Source organism: Capsicum annuum, chromosome 7 (assembly GCF_002878395.1).
Source record: "Capsicum annuum cultivar UCD-10X-F1 chromosome 7, UCD10Xv1.1, whole genome shotgun sequence".
NCBI classification, from domain to species: domain Eukaryota; kingdom Viridiplantae; phylum Streptophyta; class Magnoliopsida; order Solanales; family Solanaceae; genus Capsicum; species Capsicum annuum.
The window spans coordinates 76,614,817-76,638,819 of record NC_061117.1 but is presented as its reverse complement, the minus strand read 5'-3'; the positions used below and the strand labels follow the sequence as shown (position 1 = coordinate 76,638,819).

General features: G+C 38.7%; 1 protein-coding gene across 1 annotated transcript; it reads right to left on the bottom strand.

Annotated features, from left to right (window-relative positions):
* Positions 1-320: 320 nt before the first annotated feature.
* On the bottom strand, positions 321-23,192 carry LOC107876497 (RRP12-like protein). The gene is given in 22 exon segments (XM_047393992.1): positions 321-1,297; positions 1,460-1,609; positions 2,487-2,566; positions 2,650-2,751; positions 2,930-3,058; positions 3,153-3,314; positions 3,410-3,523; positions 5,493-5,564; positions 5,665-5,799; positions 6,187-6,243; positions 6,323-6,416; positions 6,513-6,685; positions 8,077-8,119; positions 8,121-8,479; positions 8,565-8,774; positions 14,670-14,760; positions 17,797-17,821; positions 19,905-20,162; positions 20,364-20,895; positions 21,663-21,731; positions 22,946-23,021; positions 23,110-23,192. Coding segments are annotated over 22 exon segments (3,564 nt in total). The 3' UTR covers positions 321-747.
* Between the last annotated feature and the right edge of the window lie 811 nt (positions 23,193-24,003).

Below are 24,003 nucleotides of genomic sequence, written 5' to 3'. Positions count from 1 at the left end.
ATTCTTCAAACCATTTCCAAAACATACTCCCTCCGTTTCATATTAGTTAACTTCTATAGACTTAACACACCCATTAAGAAAATATTAATTAAGGAGATTATTTTATCAAATTAATCTTATTAATTATGCTTTGAAAATATAAATTTAAGTAAATACACTTTGTTTAGTCATTTAGTATTAAGGGTAGTATTGAAAGAAAATAAAATTCTCTTGATTTTCATCAAAGGGACAACTAAATTGAAACAAATATTTTTATTAAGAGATCCAACTAAAACGAAATAGAGAGAGTATTACTTTAATGTCAATAATAGGGGTGGTATTGTAAAATAGTCTGTCAATAATTATTTTCTTTATGAATGTGATAAGTTCAAAAATGAAAAGTCAAAGCCAACGAAGGAAGTAATTCGATAAAATAGGCACGCGAATTTACATAATCAAATCACCAATAAAGAAACAAGAGCAACCACAACCCCCATTACAATCACCTGTAGCAGCTCTCAGTTTTGACATAGCATCAAATAATAAGTTGAGCCAAGTCTTCACTTTCGATGCCGCACCCGTATTGGATTCTCCAAAAATACACTACCATACTTTTACTACTTTTGAAGAATTCAACCAAGCAATAATATAGTCAAATATAATCATAGAGTTTCCTTTTACTGTTGACTCCCTTTATGGACAGTAAAGTATGGGTGATGCACTCTTGCCTTCAAGCTTTGGGCTTGTATGGGTGATGCACTCTTGCCTTCAAGCTTTGGGCTTTCTTTTTTTACTCTTGACACCCTTCATGGACACTGAACTCTTGCCTTCAACCTTGTTTGTTAGCCTCACTATGCTTGACATTCCTTTTCTTGCTACTGCCTGATGTTCAGGCCTTCGGCTCATCATCTTGCGGTCAAGGGGGCAGTAGGCATACGGCTCAAGCTTATCTTTCTTCCTGACATCACCACCTGCCTTCTTGCTTGCATACTCGGTTCCAGTGTAGGCCCATCCTGAATCAAACGTTTTCCTCCGTTTCTGAGTTCTCCTTGAGGTTTCAGAGAAGCAGCTTCCTGCTTCGCTCCATACATTTGAATAGTCGGTAGGTGGGTGGATACGTGTTCCCTCATGAATAATCAAACGGCCTTCAGAGTCTATTTCTGCCTCATCTTCAGACCCGGGCTTCCTTTTGAGATTTCCAGATGCTGTAAGAGCTGACCTTGTCTTCTTCTGGTCAAGTAAGTCAAGTGGCTCATCGGCTAATTGATCAAACAAATCATCCTGCAAACTCTTGGCCGCTTTCCATGTTTTCTTGGACCTGAAAATATGGCATACACCAACTCATCTTCCAAGTAAAATGTAGTATAAACTAGAAAGGATCACCAATGTCCTTCAAAAAATGAAAATTAGTTTCCAACATACTGTAGAACATACCCAGACTATAAATGGTACCATTACAAATGAAAACATTCCGACCTACCATAATTCAGATGCTTTGGAGTCTGATACTAATGAAGCTTTGCTCTTATGACCAGCAATAGTCTTCATAGTCATATATTCTGCTTCACTACTCTCTGATTCTCCATTGTCAAACTCCGAAAAGATATTTTGATTATTCCATCTGCTTAGCCTGTAACAGGACAGAGATGCTAATGATGCAGGTATTTGCATTAATACTTGACAAGCTACCAAGCAATTGAAATGATAAGCTTCTTATCCATGCAAGACAAAAAGATGAGAGATCCAAAGCACCATTGTCCATCTTATTTGTTTAAATGTGTGACATCATCTAAAAGCTTAAGCTATTACAGAGAATGCACATGTGCTAATTATATCACACACGATGTCTGAAATAAAAGATACTAAAATTCCTCATAACCACCAGTGCTGTGCATAACTGGCATCACCACGAGGTTAAAAATTTCCGGCAGGTAAAACCTGAAAAGCTATGCCGGAAAAAATGTTCTAGCATGTTGGGGAATTCCTAGGTTCTGGCGAGTAAATAGTCCACTTGCCAGGATGCATGAAGCACATTCCAGTCATCTTCTGATGCTGATGTCGTAAAGGAACAAGAAACACTAGGTATTAACACACCAAATAATAACATAACAAGACTATCACCAAGTAATACGACAACAATAACACACTCCAAAACAAGACTAGCCCTATGACTACTAGCACAGATAACAATACAAAGTCCTCCGTCCTACTAACCTTATACCCCAATTCGTCTCCTCCCATCCTTCCTACCTAGGGTCATGTCCTCGTTAAGCTGAAGGTGCTCCATGTCATGTCGAATCACCTCCCTCCAATATTTTTTCGGTCTACCTCTACTCACCTAAATCCATCCCTAGCCAACCTCTCACACCTCCGCACTAGGACATTGTGCACCTCCTTATCACATGCCCGAACCATCTCAACCTCGCTTCCCGCATCTTTGCTTCCCCGTGTTTCAAGTTTATTTTCCCCAACTTCAGTATGCAGGTATGTAGATGAAAGAAAACTACCTTTTTGTTGTCGCTTTTGACATATGAGATCTGCTATCTTCAGAATTTGAGGCAAGTTTCCTTTCTCTCCGCTGCTTGAACTGCTTTTTCATGATAAGAATAAATGACTCATCTGAGCATTGATGATCTCACGAGCACGTTCACAGGTTTTATTCCAGCTAACTAACCTTTCTTATGTTAGGAGTTTCATGTGCTCTTCAGGCATCACCTCTTTAACAGCATTCAGACCACATTTCTTGATGAGCATATCAATAAGCACCTTAACCTATATAGGATAAAATTTAGCCAACCACCTTTTAATCAATGCATGCAATTCCATAACAGAAAAAGGAATTTCACAAACCGAAATTAGATAAGACCATTGAAGATGAACAGCTACTTGATACAGGAACCAAAACCAACTTAAACAACAGCATTTTAGGATCTAGGATAAAAACACAAACCTTGGCTTTGAAATGGTTCTTGGTGTTATCTTGCCATCCCAGAAGGGCCTCCACCATGCTCCTTAAATGTGCCTGTAATCCCTGAACAGGCGACTTCGTGATCAATACCTTCAACAGCCCTAAATTAGCCTGCGTTCAAGACAATTCTTCAGGTGCCAAAAGCTTCAATGATAGCAGGTGAACTCTGGTTTACCGAAAGTCTTAAATGCAGACTAGAACACACCTTATTTATTTCTTTGTCCCCTCTCTTAAGGAGAAGAAACACTGATGGAAGGAGACTGCAGACAGCAGAAACAAGGTCGGTAAATTCATAAGCCAGGCAAGTTAACCCTTTCACCGTTGCACTGATCATATGAGGTGTTTTCCCCGCAAGACCCCCAGCAATCTGCAAGCAAAGACGTCAAAAAACAATAGTAACAATGTTAAACAGAAAGAGCCTACCCACTGTATGTAAAGTGATCAAATTATAACTTATCTTACCATATTAAAAAACTGCTGTAGATTCTCTTTGCTGCCACCTTTTTCTTCATATCCACAAGCATGGCCAATTTGAACAAGAATCCCATATGCTTGCTGCCTTGTTTTTTTGTTAGCCTAACATGGAACCCTTAAAAAGCTAAGCACAGACATCAAATAACTATCCTGTAAGACGTCATAAACTGTCCTTTCAGTTTCACTGCCAATACTAGTTAAATGTGAAAAATTACTGTACATTTTATTTCATGTGGTATGATTCATAGTACGAGGGTCAAGTTCCTCAAATTTTAATGTGAATTCATTGTAGAATCTTCAAATCTTTAGAAATAAACTTCACATGTACTTTTTTGATAGCGAGATATCTCTGAGGATTAGCTGGCGCACATTCGGAATTCAGTGGATAATAGGACTACCCCTCTACCCTTCACCATTTAAATACTAATCTTTTTCCTGCAAACAGAATTTGAACCCCATGATGTGGGTCTAACCCACACATCACGAATTGTTCTATTACAACTAGCCAACACTAGGAATCTAGAATTCACATACTTAGAAACCACATAAAAAGTATCACATACCACAGTAGTTAGAAATTGAAATATTTAAGACCACTTCGGTTCTCGAAAAAGTAATAATGCCGTGTAAAAAACAGAGAGAATACTATGTCACAAATTTAAGTATTATGTTAGTATGTTACACATTTCGAAAATCTGCCTTCCAGCATCAAGAGTAGCAAAATGATCATGAAAGAGGCAAGTAACTGCTCTAGGAACTAATTAACCCTTTCTCACCTAACCCCAAAGAGAATTCAAAGACCAATCGAGGCTATGATTAACAAAACAAAGCTTAACTCAGGGTTTTGTGGTAATTCAAGGATACAAGCCACAACTAATAAGAAAATATCGCAGAAAAATGCTGACAGTTGGAAAATGCAGAGCTCAAGAAGAAGACAAAAGCAAGTCCACCAACTCTCGAGTGAAAGTACCAGCAGAAGGAACGAGACTAACTGTGAACAGATGGGAGTAAAATAGAAGAGCGAAAAAAGAGGATACAAGTGTAGTTTGTGCAATCATTTTCCATCAGTAACCAACAAAGATTGATGCCTACCCACTGACTTCAGAATGTGTTTCACATGGAAGGACTACTTAATTTGTAACATGCATAGGCTAGGGGCTCTTATAGGTTAGAAGACACAGTTAACGTGTAAGAAAGAGAAAAAAACAAATTCATAATGACAACCTTGATATTAGTTGGCAACTTGTTGTAATTAGCAAAAGGCTTAACATTAAAAACTGACTTTAAAAGAGTACAAAGCTTAAATATATTAAACACTAAGGGGTATCCGGTAGGTAGGAAGACATTTTTCAGAAAATGTTTTCCAATTTTCCCATGTTCGGTTGATCAAATTTTTTTAAAAAAATATTTTCTCTAGGAAAACAAGCTCCTTATAAATGAGGAAAATGACCTCCCTAGTGGAAGTAGGGAACATAAATTCCGCAAGTGGGCATTCCACATTCATTGTGTCCTCTCCACCTCCAATACACCTCATCTTCACTCCACTCCCGCAGCCCCAACCCCCATCCCGTAGTATTTGTCTAGATTAGATACAAATGCTTTCAAAATAACTTCTTGCCTACATACCAAACACAAAAAAAATAAGTAAGAAACCCACTTCTTTTCCTGGAAAAATTTCCTTTATACCGAACATACCCTAAGAGAGCACACATTTTCCTAGATATTCATTCCACTATATCACCATTATGCAAATGCAAGTTCATCGGAATAGTGAGTCATTTATTACAGCACAGCACTCTTAAGTGTTAACCATGCACTTTCATTGTCAAGAGCCCCACAAAAAAATCCACAAAAATTATCTCACGCCACTGCTTATTGCTACATAAGTCTAGAGTTTCCATAAGTTCTGTTTAGCCAGTCATGACCCACTGCCTGGAATCACTCCAACAACTATAAGATAATCATGAAGGATACATGAACAGACAAACGGCAAGTCAGCAACCTAAAATTCAATGGAAAAGAGATATTGATCAACTCTATAGCGGAACTCCTTCACAAGTAATATACATACCTCCTTGAGTGCAAGCAAAATTTCAGTCATAAAAGAAGTAATGTGCTCATGCCACCTCTGTTCTGATTCATCCTGTAGAATGTGTAAACTGTTGAACAACTGTGCAGAATTCAGTATGAATTAGCACAATCCAGAAGCATCTTAATGTTATCCACAAGAGGATAATCCTCACCTTTGTAACATGGACAATTAAAAAGTATAGACACTCAAGTCTGTGACGTTTGGCTGAAAAATGACACGCAGGTAGTGCTTCAATCATCAAACTAAGCAGCTCTACAAACCTCCTTGAAATAAATTCATCAGATCGCTGTCCATAGAAGTTGCAAAACTTATTAGCCACAGAATAAATGTGCCAAAAGTATAAATAAGGAAAGAGGGGTGGTTTAAGGTATAGTTCAGGCTACTTGCTTCATAACTTAGACAAGGACATGAATATTTTCATGCAAAATTTAACCTTGGAAGTTCATTCAATTCAACAGGGTCCAAAATGATATTTGCATCAACATAAAAAGCTTGTATCATCTTTTCGCCAGATCTTAAATTCTTTCCAATCACGACTGATATTTCACAAAGCTGAGTTATTTTCTAGTTTTAAATTTTTTGAACATCATCGTCCAGTCCTAGATACATTAAGAAGAATATTGAGAATAAACTACAACAATCCTTTTACATGATATTTGGTGACAATACTTACCCCAAGGATGCAGGAAAAAACTCTATATGACTTCTTCTGGATCAAGCCTTCCTCGTCCTGTGCCTCATATTAGTTACTAAACCTTCAACATTGAAAAGCTGAAAGGTGCAGAAACAAACACATAAACAATACCAACCTTTAAAGCAGGCTTTATCTCATCAAATAGCTGACCAAGTTCTTTAGCATCTAAACCAGGCAGGAGTGAAACTGCCAGATCAAATAACTGTGCCCTAAATGATAAAAGCAAGAGATGATGTAGTTAGCACAAGGGGAAAAGGACTTGATGACGGAAAGGACTGAAACAAATGTAATTTTGCTCATTCTACCTAATTAGCATTTTGCTGGATGAGTCTTCAATATGCATTGAATTGGAACTTCTGGCCTTCTGTGCCTTGCCAGCCTCTTGGGTAACCTTCTTCTTCAGCTTCCGCATGACCGTATTGAAGCACTGGCTGATTACCTCTTTGTCAGCAATAGAAGCCAATCCACCAATTGTGATCTGTATTTAATAAATGTTTGATCAAAAACAGAGCTAGCAAAATATTTCCAATTAGTTTTCTTAAGAAAAGAAACAAGATACATAATGATTTGGCCAATTCACCAATAATGGTTTGCAAGATATGTATCGTTAAACAAATAGCCCAAAAATTTGTCCAAGACTTATTCTCAAACAAAATCAAAGAGTCAGACATAATGAACCCAAAAAAAAAAAAAATGAATTGTACACTTACATACACGATTGCCAATAACAGATCTTGTCAACAGCTGAAAAGAAAATGAAATACTATAAAATAGCATTCTAATAATCAATGAGACAAGACTATCAAGGATCTTAATAGAAAACATTTGTAACGTAACGGATAAATAAAATCGCAAATTTAAGAAAATTAGAAAGAGTACAAGGACAAAGGTAAGACAGAACCCTACAGATAGCCTTTTTCATAATCAACACATACTACCTTCATTAACATAAAACAGTATCAAACAGTTTTACAAAAGGAAAAATGGACTTGAGATTACGCATAAAACAGTATTAATAATCAATAGAGAAAATTTCTATTGCTTGAAAATTTAACCTAAATATACAATAATTCAGGCAATTGGGAAAAAGATCCAATCATGTGCCAAGTCCTGGTTTACTAAAACAGAGGTTGATGCAGCTAGAACACAGTTTCTTTGGTTCGGCTCCATCACTATTATAGGTATGCAGAGAACAGACAGAGATTTGGCCTTTTGGAACCATTACTTGATAACATCTTTGGAGCAGAAAAGCAAACATGTTTTGTTTTTCTTTCGTATCGAGTATCATGCATCGGGAAGTTAAGGCATATGAGCAAAGTGGTCAAAATGGACACAATCACACAGAAAGAAGTACCACAGAAAGATATATCCTAAACAAGCTTCTTTGGTTTCTTACATGCCACAGAGAAAATGCAGAACAAATATGTGTTTTTACATAAATATCTACACATTAATATGTCTATTGATTGGTCAAGAATGCAGAATATATCACGCAGCATATATTTTTTCTGCTTTTCCATTCTAGTGTTTCTCTTATGTGGTTGGGACTGTGATTTAAAGATTCACAAAAAAAGGGCAGCCCGGTGCACTAAAGCTACCGCTATGCGCGGTGTCCGGGGAAGGGCCCCACCACAAGGGTGTATCGTACGCAGCCTTACCTTGCATTTCTGCCAGAGGCTGTTTCCAAGGCTTGAACCCATGACCTTCTGGTCACATGGCAGCAACTTTACCAGTTACTCCAAGGCTCCCCTTCAATTTAAAGATTCACACATTAATTAAAAAAAAAAACAAAAGAAACTTATCCATCCCAATAAGTCAACATTGAGACACCATTAATCCCGAGGAGTAATAACATCCTTTTAAAGCAACCTGCAAAGATCCACCAGTATCTTTAGAGGATTCCAAGAAAACTCCACCTCACAGACAGCAGTTCACCAGCACAAAGTCCCAATGCATTCAAGTTATCACCTGCGACTTGCTGGTTATAACACCCAATGGCTCGTTCTTTGGGAACACTTATTTTAGCATCAGAGAAATCCACTTTTCCCTCTAATATGTTCTTGTTCTGCTGAATGAGGATCTGCAAACTGGAGCATATTATCCCACGTACTTCAGGCTCCTCACGGATAGCTTTGCATAATATCTCATTCAGATCCTTGAAGCTTTGAGCAGTGTCCACAGGGTAATTGCGAAATGAGGGTAACAACGACCACAATGAGTACACAATTCCATCAATACTTCTTGCAGAATATATCTTTCCCTCGCATTCAAACTGGCAAAAAACATAAAAATGAGCTCACTGTGTAAACAAAAGAGAGGGGGGACAGGACTCAGGAGGTGACGACATCAAAGCATACCCTAGCAGACCTCTGCTTCATAGCTCCAACCATTGACATAATTGAGTTGGTAAAGAAACTTAAATGAGCACCAATAATGTTCTGCTTTAGAATTCGAAAAAGCCAGAGGTTGGACTTCGATAAATCCTCTATGTCCAATTTAAGAGGAAGAAGAGCTAGAAAAGATTCAGGTCCCATTGCACCAACAGCTGATCCAACACATTCGTGCAGCTGTTATCAACAAATCATTAAATCATCAGCATATTTTTATAGCTTAAGACATACTCACACATAAAGTCCTAAAAGACATTAAGGAATTACATTACAGAAACTCCATAAGAGAAGATCCACAGCTAAAACACAACCTATACTTCCATAGGTAACATTTAGGGACCCTGGTTAGTTTCGGCCAATTTTTGTTAGAAGTGGTAGGTTATTTGGGTTACTAGCGAAGCACGTGAGTCTCAACCATGTAATGACCTGGTTCTGGCTTAGATTTCCATCTGAAACTAATGTAGGGTAAAAAGATCCACATGAAGGAAGCTCATACTTGTGCACAATATCACGCATACTCCATGATACAAGCATAAAGAGCACAAGGATTACAAGGTCTTATCAAAGCTTCATGCTACGGATTGTCAAAGGCTCAACCCTCGGATTTGAAAATGCTTGAAGACGTTTTGGAACCATTACAACGCCTTGTTCAAGTTGAAGATTGGAGAAAGGGTTCTTACACTCCAAGGTCGCCTATACTTGGGATTATTAAGGGCAATATTGTCTTTTGATGGCTCTCTTTTACACTCTAAAGGAGCACCCTTCATTAAGGGTATTTTAGTCATTGTTATGTAATAGTATAAATAGACCTATTAGCTTCTATTTTCATTAGACTTTGATGAATTGAAATTGAGTATTACTCATATTTTGTAGCTTTAGTCTCGTAGTTGTAGCTCTTAGAACCAAAACTTGGTCCATAAACATTTGAAAGTTAGGGTTTTCACTTGTCTTGGATGATTTGGCAAGAAAGGTGTACTTGAGGAAGAGTGTTTCCTTTGGGTCACCTAAGATGAAGGTTTGAACTCTTATTTGTGAGGTGTGTTGAAGATTTTGAAACATCTTCTAGTGCTAATCATTGAATAGGAGTAAGGGTCTTTCTATCCATCCTTTAATTTCAAGCATTCTTCTTCTTCATCTCCATTCTATGTGTTGTTTTCTCTTTATTTGGTTGCTGGAATTTGCATCTTAGTAGCCAATTTCGTGTGTTTGTAGTCTTTAGGCTATCATTTGGTATCAGAGCCTTGGTTAGGGTTGTTCCAACATCCCTAAATCTTGGTTTTAGTGTTCTTATTAAGAAAATCCCACAAAAAGAGTCAAAAAATCCGAAAATCTCAAAAAAAAATTGTGTTGTCTTGTTGTTTGTTGTAGATCCGAAATTTCCAAGTTAGATCTACAAGTTTTTATTGTGTTTTGATAGTTTCTAGTGTTAGATTCTTGTTCTCTAACACTAAAAGTGTCTAGATCTACTTTTAGAGTGAAGTTTGGTTGAATTTGAGCTTGATCCACCATTGTTGTGCTTTGTTTGAAGCTTTTGAGGTGGGATCTCGTTTTTAGTCATCTTGTTTGTGGCATTTTGTGACTGACTTTATGTTGGTTGTGTTTGTCTTGGCCTAAGGAACCTAGATCTAAAAGAAAATTCGGATTTGAAGTTCATTTGCTTGTTGGTCAAACTTGGTCAACACTTGAATATTCATCTTGTTCATCCATGATCTTCATATCTTAGTGAAGAAGAATATTCAAAGTGTTTGTTTGATCCAAAAGAAGGGAAGAAAGAGAGTGTGCTTGTTGTTAGTCCAAGAATATTCCCTAGTATATTCCTAATCCATCCAAAAGAAAGGGGGGACCAAAGGACAAATCAACTACACTTGTAATTAATTGGGGGGGACCATTTCATTTAGAGTCTTGAAAGGGCTCCAAATTGTTTACTTACCCCCTCAAATCTGAAAATTCTTCTTCCCAAAGTTGATACTTGGCTGAAACATGGGATTGGGAAATGAAAAAATTTGAAAAAGAGACAACCAACCACGTAGTGCCACGTCATCACTTGTGACCAACCAAATTCATCTCTAAAATTAGATTTTTCTTAATTTCTCTTTTTTGATTCTAGTTCCTTGTGTGTTAAACTCTATCACTAATTAGCAAACTAGTAACTACCTACTAGGTTGAGAATTAGTCTTGGGTTCGTTTGGTTCGTGTCTTCGTTTTTTGTGTACTTTTTTCGTTTTTAAGTCGTAGTATTTTGTTGGTTCAAGTCCGTGCATCACTTTATTTGAGTCGTTTCAAACAAAGATCGATTCTGATCCAAAGCTTCTCACCTCTAAAGTAACTTGCCAAGTATTGCCGATTCTCCAACACTTGTGAAGCCAAATGTGAGGTGAGGTTGAGCGTGAGTGAAGTGAGGCTTTTGAACTAACTTGTTTGCTCATTTTGTAGGTTGTGTTGCTTGCTATTCTTTTTTTTCCGTTCTTTTAGGTACATTTGCCATGAAACCCGAAGGTACTACTTCCCAACCTTTGGGAAATGATGCTATTGGAGCCTTGATGGCTCGGTTTGATGCCTTTGCCCGAGAAATGAAAAATGATAATGATGCCTTGAAAAGTAATGTGAATGCTATGTGGGGTGAAATGGTTTCCTTGACGGGTGGTGTGATTAGAATGAAAGCGAGGGTTGATAGATTATATCCACCAAAGCTTCCACAAAATTCAAACCACCAAGTTCCAAATCCACTTTACCAAAGACCTCACACTCCACAAAATTCCATGCCACAAATCCAAATACATCACCAAGGTAATCCAATGCCTCCTCCCCAAGATCCACTAAACCAAAATCACCCCATACAACTAAGAGAAGAGATGGTGATAGAATCCAAGGGTGATGAGGTCGGTTGTCAAGATGGAGAGAAGCTTGATGTTGAGGTAATAGAAGTGTGAAGAAAAGAAGGAAAAGGAAAGGGAAGCCGCGGGTAGTGAGGTTGGAAAGGAAAAAAATTGCTTGATTATGGGTCTTGTCCACAAAGAACCTTTGTCAATTCCTAACCCCAAAGCTAGCATTTTGCCTAGCTTTGATTCTTCTTATGTACAGGTACTAGATGAAATGATAATCAAGAAAGATCCAAATGGAGTTCCATATGAAAGCATGAGAAATGAACTAGAGGCTCACTTGACCAAGAGCGCCAAAAAAATGGACTGCCCAAGCCTTACCCAAGGTGACTTTGCTACCCTCAACACTTCTTTGAACTCCAAATATTGTGATTTAGTGTCTAGTGAAGTGGTTTTGGGTTTGCAAGTGCATAGCTTTTTCCTTAGTAACTCTTTTATTGTGAATAATGATCAACTTTCTCTTAAAACTAGTTCACTACTTGAGCATGAGAATGGTATGTTTGAGAATTTCCAAGTTAGTGATGATGCTTGTATTGATAATCTTGGTATTGAACATGGCCGTTTGAACTTGTGTAATGAAATCCATGATATTAGTCTTGTTCATAGTGGCCTTGTGTATGTCAAAGTTGTGTGTAATACCTTGAATGATTGTGAGCAAATTAGCCTAACGAAGGGAGTGGGTCATCTCGGCTTAGATCTTTGTCTTCTACTTCCATTTGATCCCGGAATTCCTTTGGGATGTGGGTGGAATAATTTCTAGTCATGTGCATTTATTTTTTATGTTGATGCTATTCATGTCTTTGGTATCCTTTATGCTAAGACTTTTATGTCAAACACAAAGGACCCGTGGATGTATTTCAAATGTGAACAACCTTGGCTTCTTGGTGTTTGTAATGTAGATCTTGATGATGAATATGGTCCTTTGAATTTGTTTGATGAAGACCTTGATAGTAGAATGCTTCATAGTGATCATGTTCATAGAGATGTGGTGAGTGATAGGATATGTGTTGTTAAAGGAACCTTTTTAAGCCATAGATGTCGAATTTTGAATGTTTGCCTTCCCTTGAAAACAAGTGGCATTTGTGTTAGTTTCAGATTGTATCCTTCGCTCATTGATGTTCGTATTAGTTGTGCCCTTTGTAGCGCTAGTGGCCGCTCATGGATGGTTGGTTGTATTCTAAGAGTGTACCTACCCCTTTGGCATGTTTACCTAAGTTGTGATACTAATGCTAACCCTCCTATCACAAGGATTGTGTGTTTGTTTTCCCTCTCTTTGGTTTTACAAGGTTTGAATTTGAGGTCAAATTCCTTTCAAGATGGAGAGGATGATACAAGCATAAAGAGCACAAAGATTACAAGGTCTTATCAAAGTTTCATGCTTTAGATTGTCAAAGGTTCAACCCTCGGATTTGAAAATGCTTGAAGACGTTTTGGAACCATTACAACGCCTTGTTCAAGTTGAAGATTGGAGAAAGGGTTCTTACACTCCAAGGTCACCTATACTTGGGATTATTAAGGGCAATATTTTCTTTTGATGGCTCTCTTTTACACTCCAAAGGAGCACCCTTCATTAAGGGTATTTTAGTCATTGTTATGTAATAGTATAAATAGACCTATTAGCTTCTATTTTCATTAGACTTTGATGAATTGAAATTGAGTATTACTCATATTTTGTAGCTTTAGTCTCGTAGTTGTAGCTCTTAGAACCAAAACTTGGTCCATGAACATTTGAAAGTTAGGGTTTTCACTTGCCTTGGATGATTTGGCAAGAAAGGTGTACTTGAGGAAGAGTGTTTCCTTTGGGTCACCTAAGAGGAAGGTTTGAACTCTTATTTGTGAGGTGTGTTGAAGATTTTGAAACATCTTCTAGTGCTAATCATTGAATAGGAGTAAGGGTCTTTCTATCTATCCTTTAATTTCAAGCATTCTTCTTCTTCATCTCCATTCTATGTGTTGTTTTCTCTTTATTTGGTTGCTGGAATTTGCACCTTAGTAGCCAATTTCGTGTGTTTGGTAGTCTTTAGGCTATCACTCCATTGCATGACTAAAAGACAGCACAAAAGTAAATGTACCGTATACAAGAAAGCCAAGAACTATTAGTGTTCCAGAAACCAGCATTACTTTGAGCAATAAAGTAATCACTAAAGAAAGTCTTAGCATGTTAGTCAAATCATCCTTGCGATGACACTTGTATGCTGTGTCAAACAGAAAGATACAAATTCATTGTGTTGAATCACTTCGTCAGAAACTAGTCATGACATGCACAAGGTACCAGGTGGAGTAGACCAGGTGTGACCAAGTTGGCCCAAGCAACACCATTATCAAGAAAATAAATTAGTGATCATATGGACAGTAGTCTAAAAGTCAAGCTGGCCTCATTTGAAATTGAGGGTGTTGACGAGCATCAAACAGCCAAGCACAATCCACCATACAAAAGTCAAGAGCTACTACAATAAGTGTTCAACACAAAAATTTATTATACCTGTACATATTGTTTTTGATGAAGTGATACTTTATGTGTTCAACACACATAAAGTATACTCGTTTTTTGAGTTTCATACCTAAACGATCAGGTATGCGACTGACTTTCCTACCTGAACTATCGCTAGTTATTTGTCAAAACACACCTCAACTATCCATTGTTCACTTCCCCTACCTGAACGATGGTAATATTTCAGGTAGGAAAAGTGAACAATTGATAGTTGAGGTGCGTTTCGATAAATAGTCAGTGATAGTACAAGTAAAAAACTCACACATCTAATAGTTCAAGTATGAAACTCAAAAAACCAAGATACTTCAAGTGTTTTTGACCCTTCACTCTTTTAATTTCAAATAAATTGAGGCTTTGAAATGTAACATCAACTAATAATAGAAAAGTCAAATTTGATCCGCAATTCATAGTCATTCTGAGATCAAATATTTGGAAAAAAGGAACAGTTGTAGAAAGGGTAGAATTCCAAATAGCAGCAAGACCAGAAAAAATTAGAGCATTAGAAAAAATTAATAGGGCAGCCCAGTGCACTAAGCTCCCACTATGTGCGGGGTCTAGAGAAGGGCCGGACCACAAGGATCTATTGTACGCAGCCTTACCCTGCATTTCTACAAGAGGCTTTTTCCATAGCTCAAACCCATGACCTCCTGGTCTCATGGAAGAAACTTTATGGAAAGGCTCAAACCCAAGAGCAAGGCTCACCTGTCTACGATATGGAAAGTCTTCATCTGGCAATTTTTGCATGTCAACCAAACTCTGAAGCATTCCCTTCAAAGGTAAGAAGAACAAAGACCTAAAAGAAATCAATGAGGAATTTCAATTCACTACACATAGAAACACTGCAACGAGGAAAGTAAATCTAGTTCTCCATATCACCTATTTCATCCCATGATAAACAAATATTGTGTCTCAATCCTAAAATTTAGGGTCGAGTACATGAATGCTCACTGATCATCTCACTACTTTTAAGTTCATATCAGGCCGATATTATAAAAAAAATAAAAACAGAAATAAAAAGCCTAAAACTTCTATATATTTCCAACAACAACAAACATAGTGTATTCCCACAAAGTGGGGTCTGGGGAGGGTAGAATGTACGCAGTCCGTACCGCTACCTCCAAAGAAGTAGAGAGGTTGTTTCCGACAGACCCCCGGCTCAAGATAGAGAATAGTAAGCAAGAGCGTAATACACCATTAAGCATGGTGGGTGGCATAACATAAAAGGAATTAGACATACTAAAAATAAAATAGAAATCAGAGCAATACGAAATAAGATAAATAAGCGCAATATGAAATAAGAGATAAGAAATATGACATCCGGAAAGTACAACCCCCACCTATGGACATAGTCCTGAGATTACTAACCCAGCTATACATGAGCTCTTCTACTACTAGCTACAACCCACGCACGCGACCTAACCTTTTACCCTTATCCGCGACCTCCACACCTTCCTATCTAGGGTCATGTTCTCAGTAAGCTGTAGCTGCTCCATATCATGTCTAATCACTTCCCTCCAGTACTTCTTCGGCCTACCTCTCCTCCTCTAAAAGTCATCCAACGCTAGCCTCTCACACCTACGAACTGAGGCATCCATGCCCCTCCTTATCACATGCCCAAACTATCTCAACCTTCCTTCCCGCATCTTGTACTCCACCGAAGCCACTCCCACCTTCTCCCGGACTATCTCATTCCGAACTCTATCTCCTTTAGTAAGTCCACACATCCAACGCAACATTCTCATTTCCGCCACCTTCAATTTTTGAATGTGAGAGTTCTTGACTGGCCAACACTCTGCTCCATATAACAGAGCTGGACGGACTGCTACTTTATAGAATTTGTCTTTAAGCTTAAGTGGCACCTTCTTATCACACAACACACCCGAGGCGAGCCTCCACTTCATCCAACCTGCTCCAATACGGTTAGAGATATCCTCATCAATCTCGTCATTCCCTTGAATCATAGACTCAAGATACTTAAAACTATCCCTCTAACAAACATCCGGGGAATCCAGCCTCACCACCACATCGTCCTCCTGCCTCAAGGCGCTAAACTTGCATTCCATCTACTCCGTCTTGGACCTACTCAACCTGAACCCCTTGGACTCCAGGGTTTGTTTCATTCACACCCCTTCGCGTCTCGTCAATCAACACTACATCGTCCGCAAACAACATACATCATGGCACCTTCCCTTGAATACGTCGCATCAACACATCCATCACCAACGCAAACAGGAACGGGCTAAGCGTCGAACCCTGATGCAACCTTGTCTCGACTAAAAAATGTTCTGAGTCCCCTCCCGCCATTCTCACCCGAGTCTTTCCTCCATCGTACATGTCCTTAATAGCTCTGATGTACACCACGAGACCGCTCTTGCCTCTAAGCATCTCCAAAGAACCTCTCTAGGGACTTTGTCATAAGCCTTCTCCAAGTCGATGAACACCATGTGCAAATCCCTCTTTCTTTCCCTATACTGTTCCACCAATCTCCTCACCAGGTGTATTGCCTCTGTCGTCGAGTGACCGGGCATAAAACCAAACCGATTCTCTAAAATGGACACGATCTTCCTTAATCTCCGCTCCACCACCTTGTCCCAAATCTTCATAGTATGACTCAGCATCTTGATACCCCTATAATTGATGCAACTCTGAATGTGTCCCTTGTTTTTGTATAAAGGAATCATCGTACTCCACCTCCAGGCTTCAGGCATCCTCACCGTTTTAAAAATGTCGTTAAAAAAATCAGTTAACGACCTTAACCCTGCCCTACCTGAAAACTTCCAAAAATCCACCGGAATCTCATCAGGCCCCGTCGCCCTTCCCCTCCGCATCGTACGAATAGCTTCCCTGACCTTCTCAACCTTAAAGCGTCTACAATAACTGAAATCACGCCTCTCCTCCGAGTGTTCAAGCTTACCTAACTCAATGCCTCTGTCCCCTTCCTCGTTCAAACGCCTATGGAAATACTCCTGTCATCTCTTCTTAATATGGGCATCCTCCACCAAAACTCTACCATCCTCCCCCTTAATGCACTTCACTTGGTCGAGGTCCCGACCCTTTCGCTCCCTAGCCTTAGCAAGCCTATACAACCTCTTTTCCCTGCCTTTCTCCTCTAACACCGCATACAAGCTCTCAAATGCTGTTGACTTTGCTACCATAACTGCAAGCTTAGCCTCCTTCTTTGCTAATTTGTAGACCTCCCAATTCATCCTCTTCTCCTCTATATCTTTACTCTCAATCAGCTTAACATATGCCCCCTTCTTAATCTCCACTTTCTTCTTCACATCTTCATTCCACCACTAGTCCCCCTTATGTCGTCCTACCCGACCCGTCGAAACGCCCAACACTTCTCTAGCAGTCTCCGTGATGCAACTGGCAACCTTATCCCACATAGCATCCACGTCTCCCCTACAATCCCACACCCTCAAAACCGCCACTTTCTCTTCTATCTTCAGCGCACTATCTGGAGTCAAGCCACCCCACCTAATTCTAGGCAGACCCTCCTCGACCCTTCTCTTCTTGCTCCTCTTCATAAACAAGTCCATCACCAAGAGCCTGTGCTGAGTCGAAAGATGCTCACTCGAAATGACTTTACAGTCCTTACATAAAACCCTATCCTCCCTCCTTAGCAGCATAAAGTCAATCTGAGTCTTGGCAATCGCACTTCGAAAGGTAATCAGGTGATCCTCCCTCTTCAGAAAGCTCGAATTCACCACCACCAACCCAAAAGCCCTCGCAAAATCCAACAAAGCTGCTCCTTCCTCATTCCTATCACCAAAACCAAAACCTCCATGCACATCGTCATAACCTCCCGGCACAACCCCAATGTGACCATTGAAGTCCCCCGCTATGACATCCTCTCCGATCTAAGCATGCCTCTCACCACCTCCTCCAAAGCCTCCCAAAACCCCGTTTTTACCTCCTCTCCCAAGCCCACCTGCGGAGCATAAACACTACACACATGCAGCGTAAACCCCCCAATGACCAACTTGATCATCATCAACCTATCACAGACCCTCTTTACCTCCACCACCTGCACTCTAAGCTCCTCCTCCACTAAGATCCCCACACTATTCCAACGCCTGTCACTCCCTGAGTACCACAGCTTATACCCATCCACATCCTTAGCTTTAGACCCTACCCATTTAGTCTCCTTAACACATGCAATATTAATCTTCCTCCTCTTAAGAATCTTCACTAGCTCTATGGACTTACCCTGAAGGGTCCCTATATTCCAAGACCCTACCCTCAACCTATCTACTCTCGCCTCTCGCCTATCTCTACCACCACTCACCGCCCCAGCCCTAACACCCGACCTAGACCCCACACCTACCCCTGACCGCCTCTCTTCACCCCGCGCAAAGCCGGCCCCAACCCCAACCCCCTCGAACATGACCCTATTCCACCATCAACCCCTACGCCACCACTTAAGGCCAAAACCAAGCCCAAACAAAGCCCCAAGCCGATAGACAAGTAGACACCAAAAACAAAGCACCAATAGGAAAGCATATTAGGAAAAGGAAGAAAGCAGTAAGGAAACAGTATTCAGTCACAAAAATACCCGATTCGGTCTAGCAGCTACAACAACAACACAGATATCCACCAACAAGCTACAGCAAACCAATACAAACTATACTCACAAGAAAACAAAACAATACAAACGAAACAGTAAAAGTATGTAAATATCAAAGCTTAGCAGTCACCAGGGTACTCCTGCGTGCTGATGGTATCGTCAATTTTGCTTTCTGAGTTGTTTGCTGAAAATAGCGTCGCCGGAAAGCTGCCACCGGAGTGTCGCCGGCTGTCGCTGGAGGCGTGACTAGTTCTGCGTTCTGGGGACCATCGCCGAAGTCGTGCTGGCGAAAACCCTAGTCTTGCCAGCTATAACAGCAGCAGATGGCCAAGAAGGGGGGAGGGAGAGAGGAAAGTCACTCTGGAGAGCTGGGGGGAGAGAGAGAGGGAGAGAAGGAGCTCGAGAGAGGGAGGCAAAGAATGTAGATTTACCTGTTCCGTCGTCGTCGCCGGCTGCTTGATCGGAGAAGAAAGGCGTTTGATGAAAAGTTATTGTAACGTTAGTGAAGAGAGAGAAACATTCGAGAATCTGTCAAGAACTGGCTCTAGAATGTTATCAAAGAAAGAATCAACTTCTATATATTTCCAGTATATAAATATCTGACATGGCTAAAAGACTCTTGGAAGCATAGGATCTGAAGTAAACATTCTAGCATGAAAGAAATAGAAGGGTCGCTCACAGGTACAGGCTCACATTGCCGGTCTCAAAAACAGATTATGGAGGACCATCGTAGATTGGCAGTCGCACAACTAACCTGTTTATAATAAATTTTCAAAATACAAAATTCCATCCAATGATCTTGACATGAATATTCTCAAGATAGGACCCAAACTCTCTCTGTGTGTGTTGTTAAGCTTAGTGCAAGCATCCCACATTGGAAAACATTTATTATGTACCCTGTAAAGTGTAAATATGAAAGGGTTCGGCATAAGACGATTATCTTCCCGCATTCAACAAACTCTTTTTCTCCTGTATCATATTACTAACATTTACATTTGGCAAAAGATATGTGCATATATGGCCAACCCCAACTTACTTAGGAATAAGGAGGAATATACATTTATTTAGGGGATCGTTCACAACTGCCATAATCAGTGGTAGAGTACTCCAAAAAGGAAAGCAAGAAGCACTAATAAAGTGCTTGCTTTCATCAAAGTGGGCGCTATTTTAGGTAGTTCAAACCCGTAAGAATTGATTTGAATTAGTAAAGCAGATACTATGTCATTTACACTGTTGATCAGAATATTCAAGATCATTTTTCAACTTGTAATTTTGAGATTTAGAACTTTACTTTTGGTTAATGATATTTAGAACTTAAGATGACCATATGTTTCTTTCCAAGAGAACATAATAAACAGTGCAATCACCTAGCTTATCAAACATGGCAATGACAACTTGAAATGAGATATCCCAGACTGTCGAATAGTGATAGGTAAGCAAGCTCTCAATTATGGCACAGATTATCTCAATGATAGTTGGTCCGGATTTGCTTGTATCGGTATTTGAACTAATTACATTATCCACACCCTGTTTGATCAAGTTTTCATCAATGCATTCATGTATTAAGCTTTTGAGTGCCTCCAGTGCAGCCCTTATAGCTTCCTCATGCTCAGAAACCAGAACATCTGAAAGGAAGCCATAAAACAAATAAGTAATAGTCAAACAACAACTACCAAAATCAGAACTGAATAGAGAAATAGCTAAATTATAGGTGCAGGGGGAAATTTAATTTTTCTTGTTTTGCCTGAAACAGATAGAATTCTTAATATTAGCTTTTACAAAAGAGTGTAAACTATACAAGGTAAGAAAGTAGGAAAAAGACCCACCTCTAAGAGAGTTGACCACCACAGGGAGTTTAACCACACATAATTGTCTGTCAATTGAATATACTCTTCTCATCCCCACGCCAAGCAAGTGAGCTGCAACTGTCATAGTATCAACAGATGACTCCTTTGCAGAAACTGAAGTAGCCAATGAACCCAAGATGTCCAGAAGCACTTCTGGGGATACTTCTGCTGTTGGATGGATACAAAGAGCATTCAGACCATCTGTAATGTGCCTATTAACAAGAGGCTGTTGCAGGTCCAATAGAGATTTGAAGTACTTCAAAGAGTTATTCAGGTACTTCGAAGACATAAAAGGAAGACAAAGTTTCAGCACATCCAGCATATGTAATACTTCTTGTGCTCCTTTGGGTCTTTCAGAGGCATTTACTGTTGCTCCTCCTGCACGTAGAAGATACCTTTCAAAGAGATTTGTGATGGTTTCACTTGCCGGTGCAGATAGAGGAGCAAGCACAGGAGATGACTGAAAGTTTTGGAGGACGTCGCGAAGACAAGTATGCAACATCTTTCTCACCTGTTCCATCAACCAGCCCATCAGAAGAAAATTCATTGTCAGTGTATTTGCCCCTCTTTAACTTTTGATTTGAAGCGTTTAATAAGTGCAAAGGATAACGAGAATACAACGATAACAACAATATACTCAGTGTAGGTGAGGTGGGGTCCGGAGAGAATAGAATGTATGCAGACCTTACCATGCCTTTTTGGGGGTAGAGAGGTTGTTTTCAATAAACCTTGGCTCACAAATAATAGCTAAAAAATTATTCATACTATTATAGTCAGAACTCTCTATAATAGTGATCCTCTACAACATTTCCATATAAGGGTCAAAACAAAATTTGGTAACGACTTTTATATTCTGTTATCATATCATATGCTCTTTATAACAGCATACCGCTATAACAGCCAAAAGGTATCTGGATAAACGACGCAGTTATAGAGAGCTTAGATTGTATAAGCAAACAGATAGTATAATTATTGTCTTTTCTCATTGCTTCATCTGTTTTTTCTCATCAAAGCCAACTTGTTAACAAATTTATCTCAAATCTTAATACTAACTTCTCTTTGCAAATAGTAACTATTATGGATTATGTACACGGTTGTACGCCAATAATGCTTTGGTACAAAAGTAGCTTGACTATGACAAGCAGCCCTTTTTCAAGTAATAAAAGGATTGTTCCCCTCAAATTATCTCAAGTCACTTGATAGTTTAACAAAATGGAAAGCATAACACTAGGGAGGGAAGGCATCAGAAAAGTAAAAATTTCTTATCAAATCCGTTACCTTTTGACGATCATCCGTTATGTACCCAACAAACACACCATAAAGTTGAGCTACAGATATAGACACCCTCTACAAAAATCCAATAAAGAAATTGAGTCAAAAAAAAAAAAATCTATATAGTGAAAATTAAGGATGGCAAATGGGCGGATATTTAGACAAGTTTAAAATCAAACCCGCTCAAAGTTTACTTGAGTCGACATGGATCAAATAATGGGTAATAATCTAATCTATCCACAGTCTATAACATATGACATACTTAAAAATTAGATAACTGGTAAAGTTGTTGCCATGTGACCAGGAGGTCATGGGTTCAAGCCTTGGAAACAGCCTCTGGCAGAAATGCAAGGTAAGGCTGCATACAATACACCCTTGTGGTGGGGCCCTTCCCCGGACACCGCGCATAGCGGTAGCTTTTGTGCACCAGGCTGCCCTTTTTTATGTCCTTGCTTGAATTAATCATTGTTTTTTGTTCCTAATATATTTCTTCTTCTAGCATCCAAGGGTGTGGCCTAGTGGTCAATGAAGTGGGTTGAGCACCACAAGTCCCAAGTTCAATTCTCAGTAGAGGCAAAAACACTGGGTGATTTCGTTCTATCTGTTCTAGCCTTTGGTGGACAAACTTACCTACTACAGATTGTTGGTGGGAAACACTGGGTGATTTCTTTCTATCTGTTCTGGTGGACAAAGTTACCTAATACAGGTGGTTGGTGGGAGATGGCACATATTCCGTGTAATTAGTCAAGGTCTAGCCCGGACACAATGATAATTTTATATATATATATATACATACACACACATTTTTCTTGTAATATATCCATTACATGTTGTATTCTTTATCCTATTGACCATAGACAAGCTAGAGATAATCAGAGAAAAACCCAGGAGCATTTTAAACAGTAGAATTTTACCATTTGCGTGACTTTTTTGCTTTATATAAATTTTAAGAGTAATGCCCATATTCTATAGAACTAACTACAATTTGGCTGGAGATACAAAAAGAGTGTAATAACAAAAAGAGTGGAATAACAAATTTTGAGAAGGCTTAATTTTATCAGTACTTCCCCTTCTCCAAATTTGTTATTCCACTCTTTTTATATCTCCAGCCAAATTGTAGTTAGTGCTATAGAATTTATATACAGCAAAAAAGTCACCAACTCAGAAATTTCACCTCTTACACCCTAAAAAAGGGCAAATTTTAGCTTTTTTAAAATAAAAGCAAAAGAATAAATTATTTCAAAAAAAAAAAAAAGAATGAACTTTTACAAAGTGAAATTAGAACCAACCAATATGGGAATATTAATTAGCAGGTAAGACCAGTGTTGAAGATGAAGTGACCGGTTCGTAAATTCAGCTACTTCACTGTCCGGACGGGTGGTTCAAATTTTGCACTCTTCTTACTTCTTTTATTGAGCAGATTCTTCCTTCTTTTATTGGGAAGACGCCAGACCAGTAATTTTTCCGAACGGCTGCAGCTGGAAGAGAACAGACAACTCGATAAAGTGGGTTTAAGACGGGTTTATAAAAAATCATATGCTAATAAATTATTATTTTTCGCTCTGTATTTTTTTTTTGTTTTTTGCTAGGAACCTTTTAAAAAATTTATAATGTTTATTTTTAATTATTATTCTAAGTGAAGTTTGGCTATGAAAATTTAAAAAAAAATATTTTGTTTAAAAATTTTAAAATTAAAGTTGGAGTTAGAGTTGTATTTAACATAATTTTTGCAGTTAGTATTTAGTAGGTGTTTGGACATGTGTTTCATGTCTGTGATATGAAATTATGACATGAAATCAGTGTTTGGTCATGCAATTTCATGTCATGATAAATCATGACATGAAATCCCAAGTTCTTCAAAAAAAACATGATTTAGGAACTTCAAATAGTGCTTTGGGATTTTTCAAATTAAATACAAAAAGTTAACCCACAAATTTATATTTTGTAAAAAGAAAATACATTATTTTCTAATAATCATTTATTTATACGTAAATATGTTATGATGTTAATGTATGTCAGTTGTAGTGAGTGTCTATTAAAGATCTATCAAGATCTAGTTATATCTATCAAGATTTGAAGTATTTGCCTTTTACTCAGAAACTAGGAGTAAATTTCTCACACAAATAGAAAAGTTTCCTTCATTACTCTCTTTATTCTCTCTACTCTTATTCTTTATTCTTTATTATTTTGCAACACGTTATCAGCACGAGACTCTACTATCTCAAATTTGAATGCTAAGGCTGTAATACCCCAAAGTTTCCTAACTAAATTTTTTGTCCCAAGAATGTCAAATGTTAGCTTCTAAATTGAATGATGTTTATTCCATGAGGAATTTTTAAGATTTTCA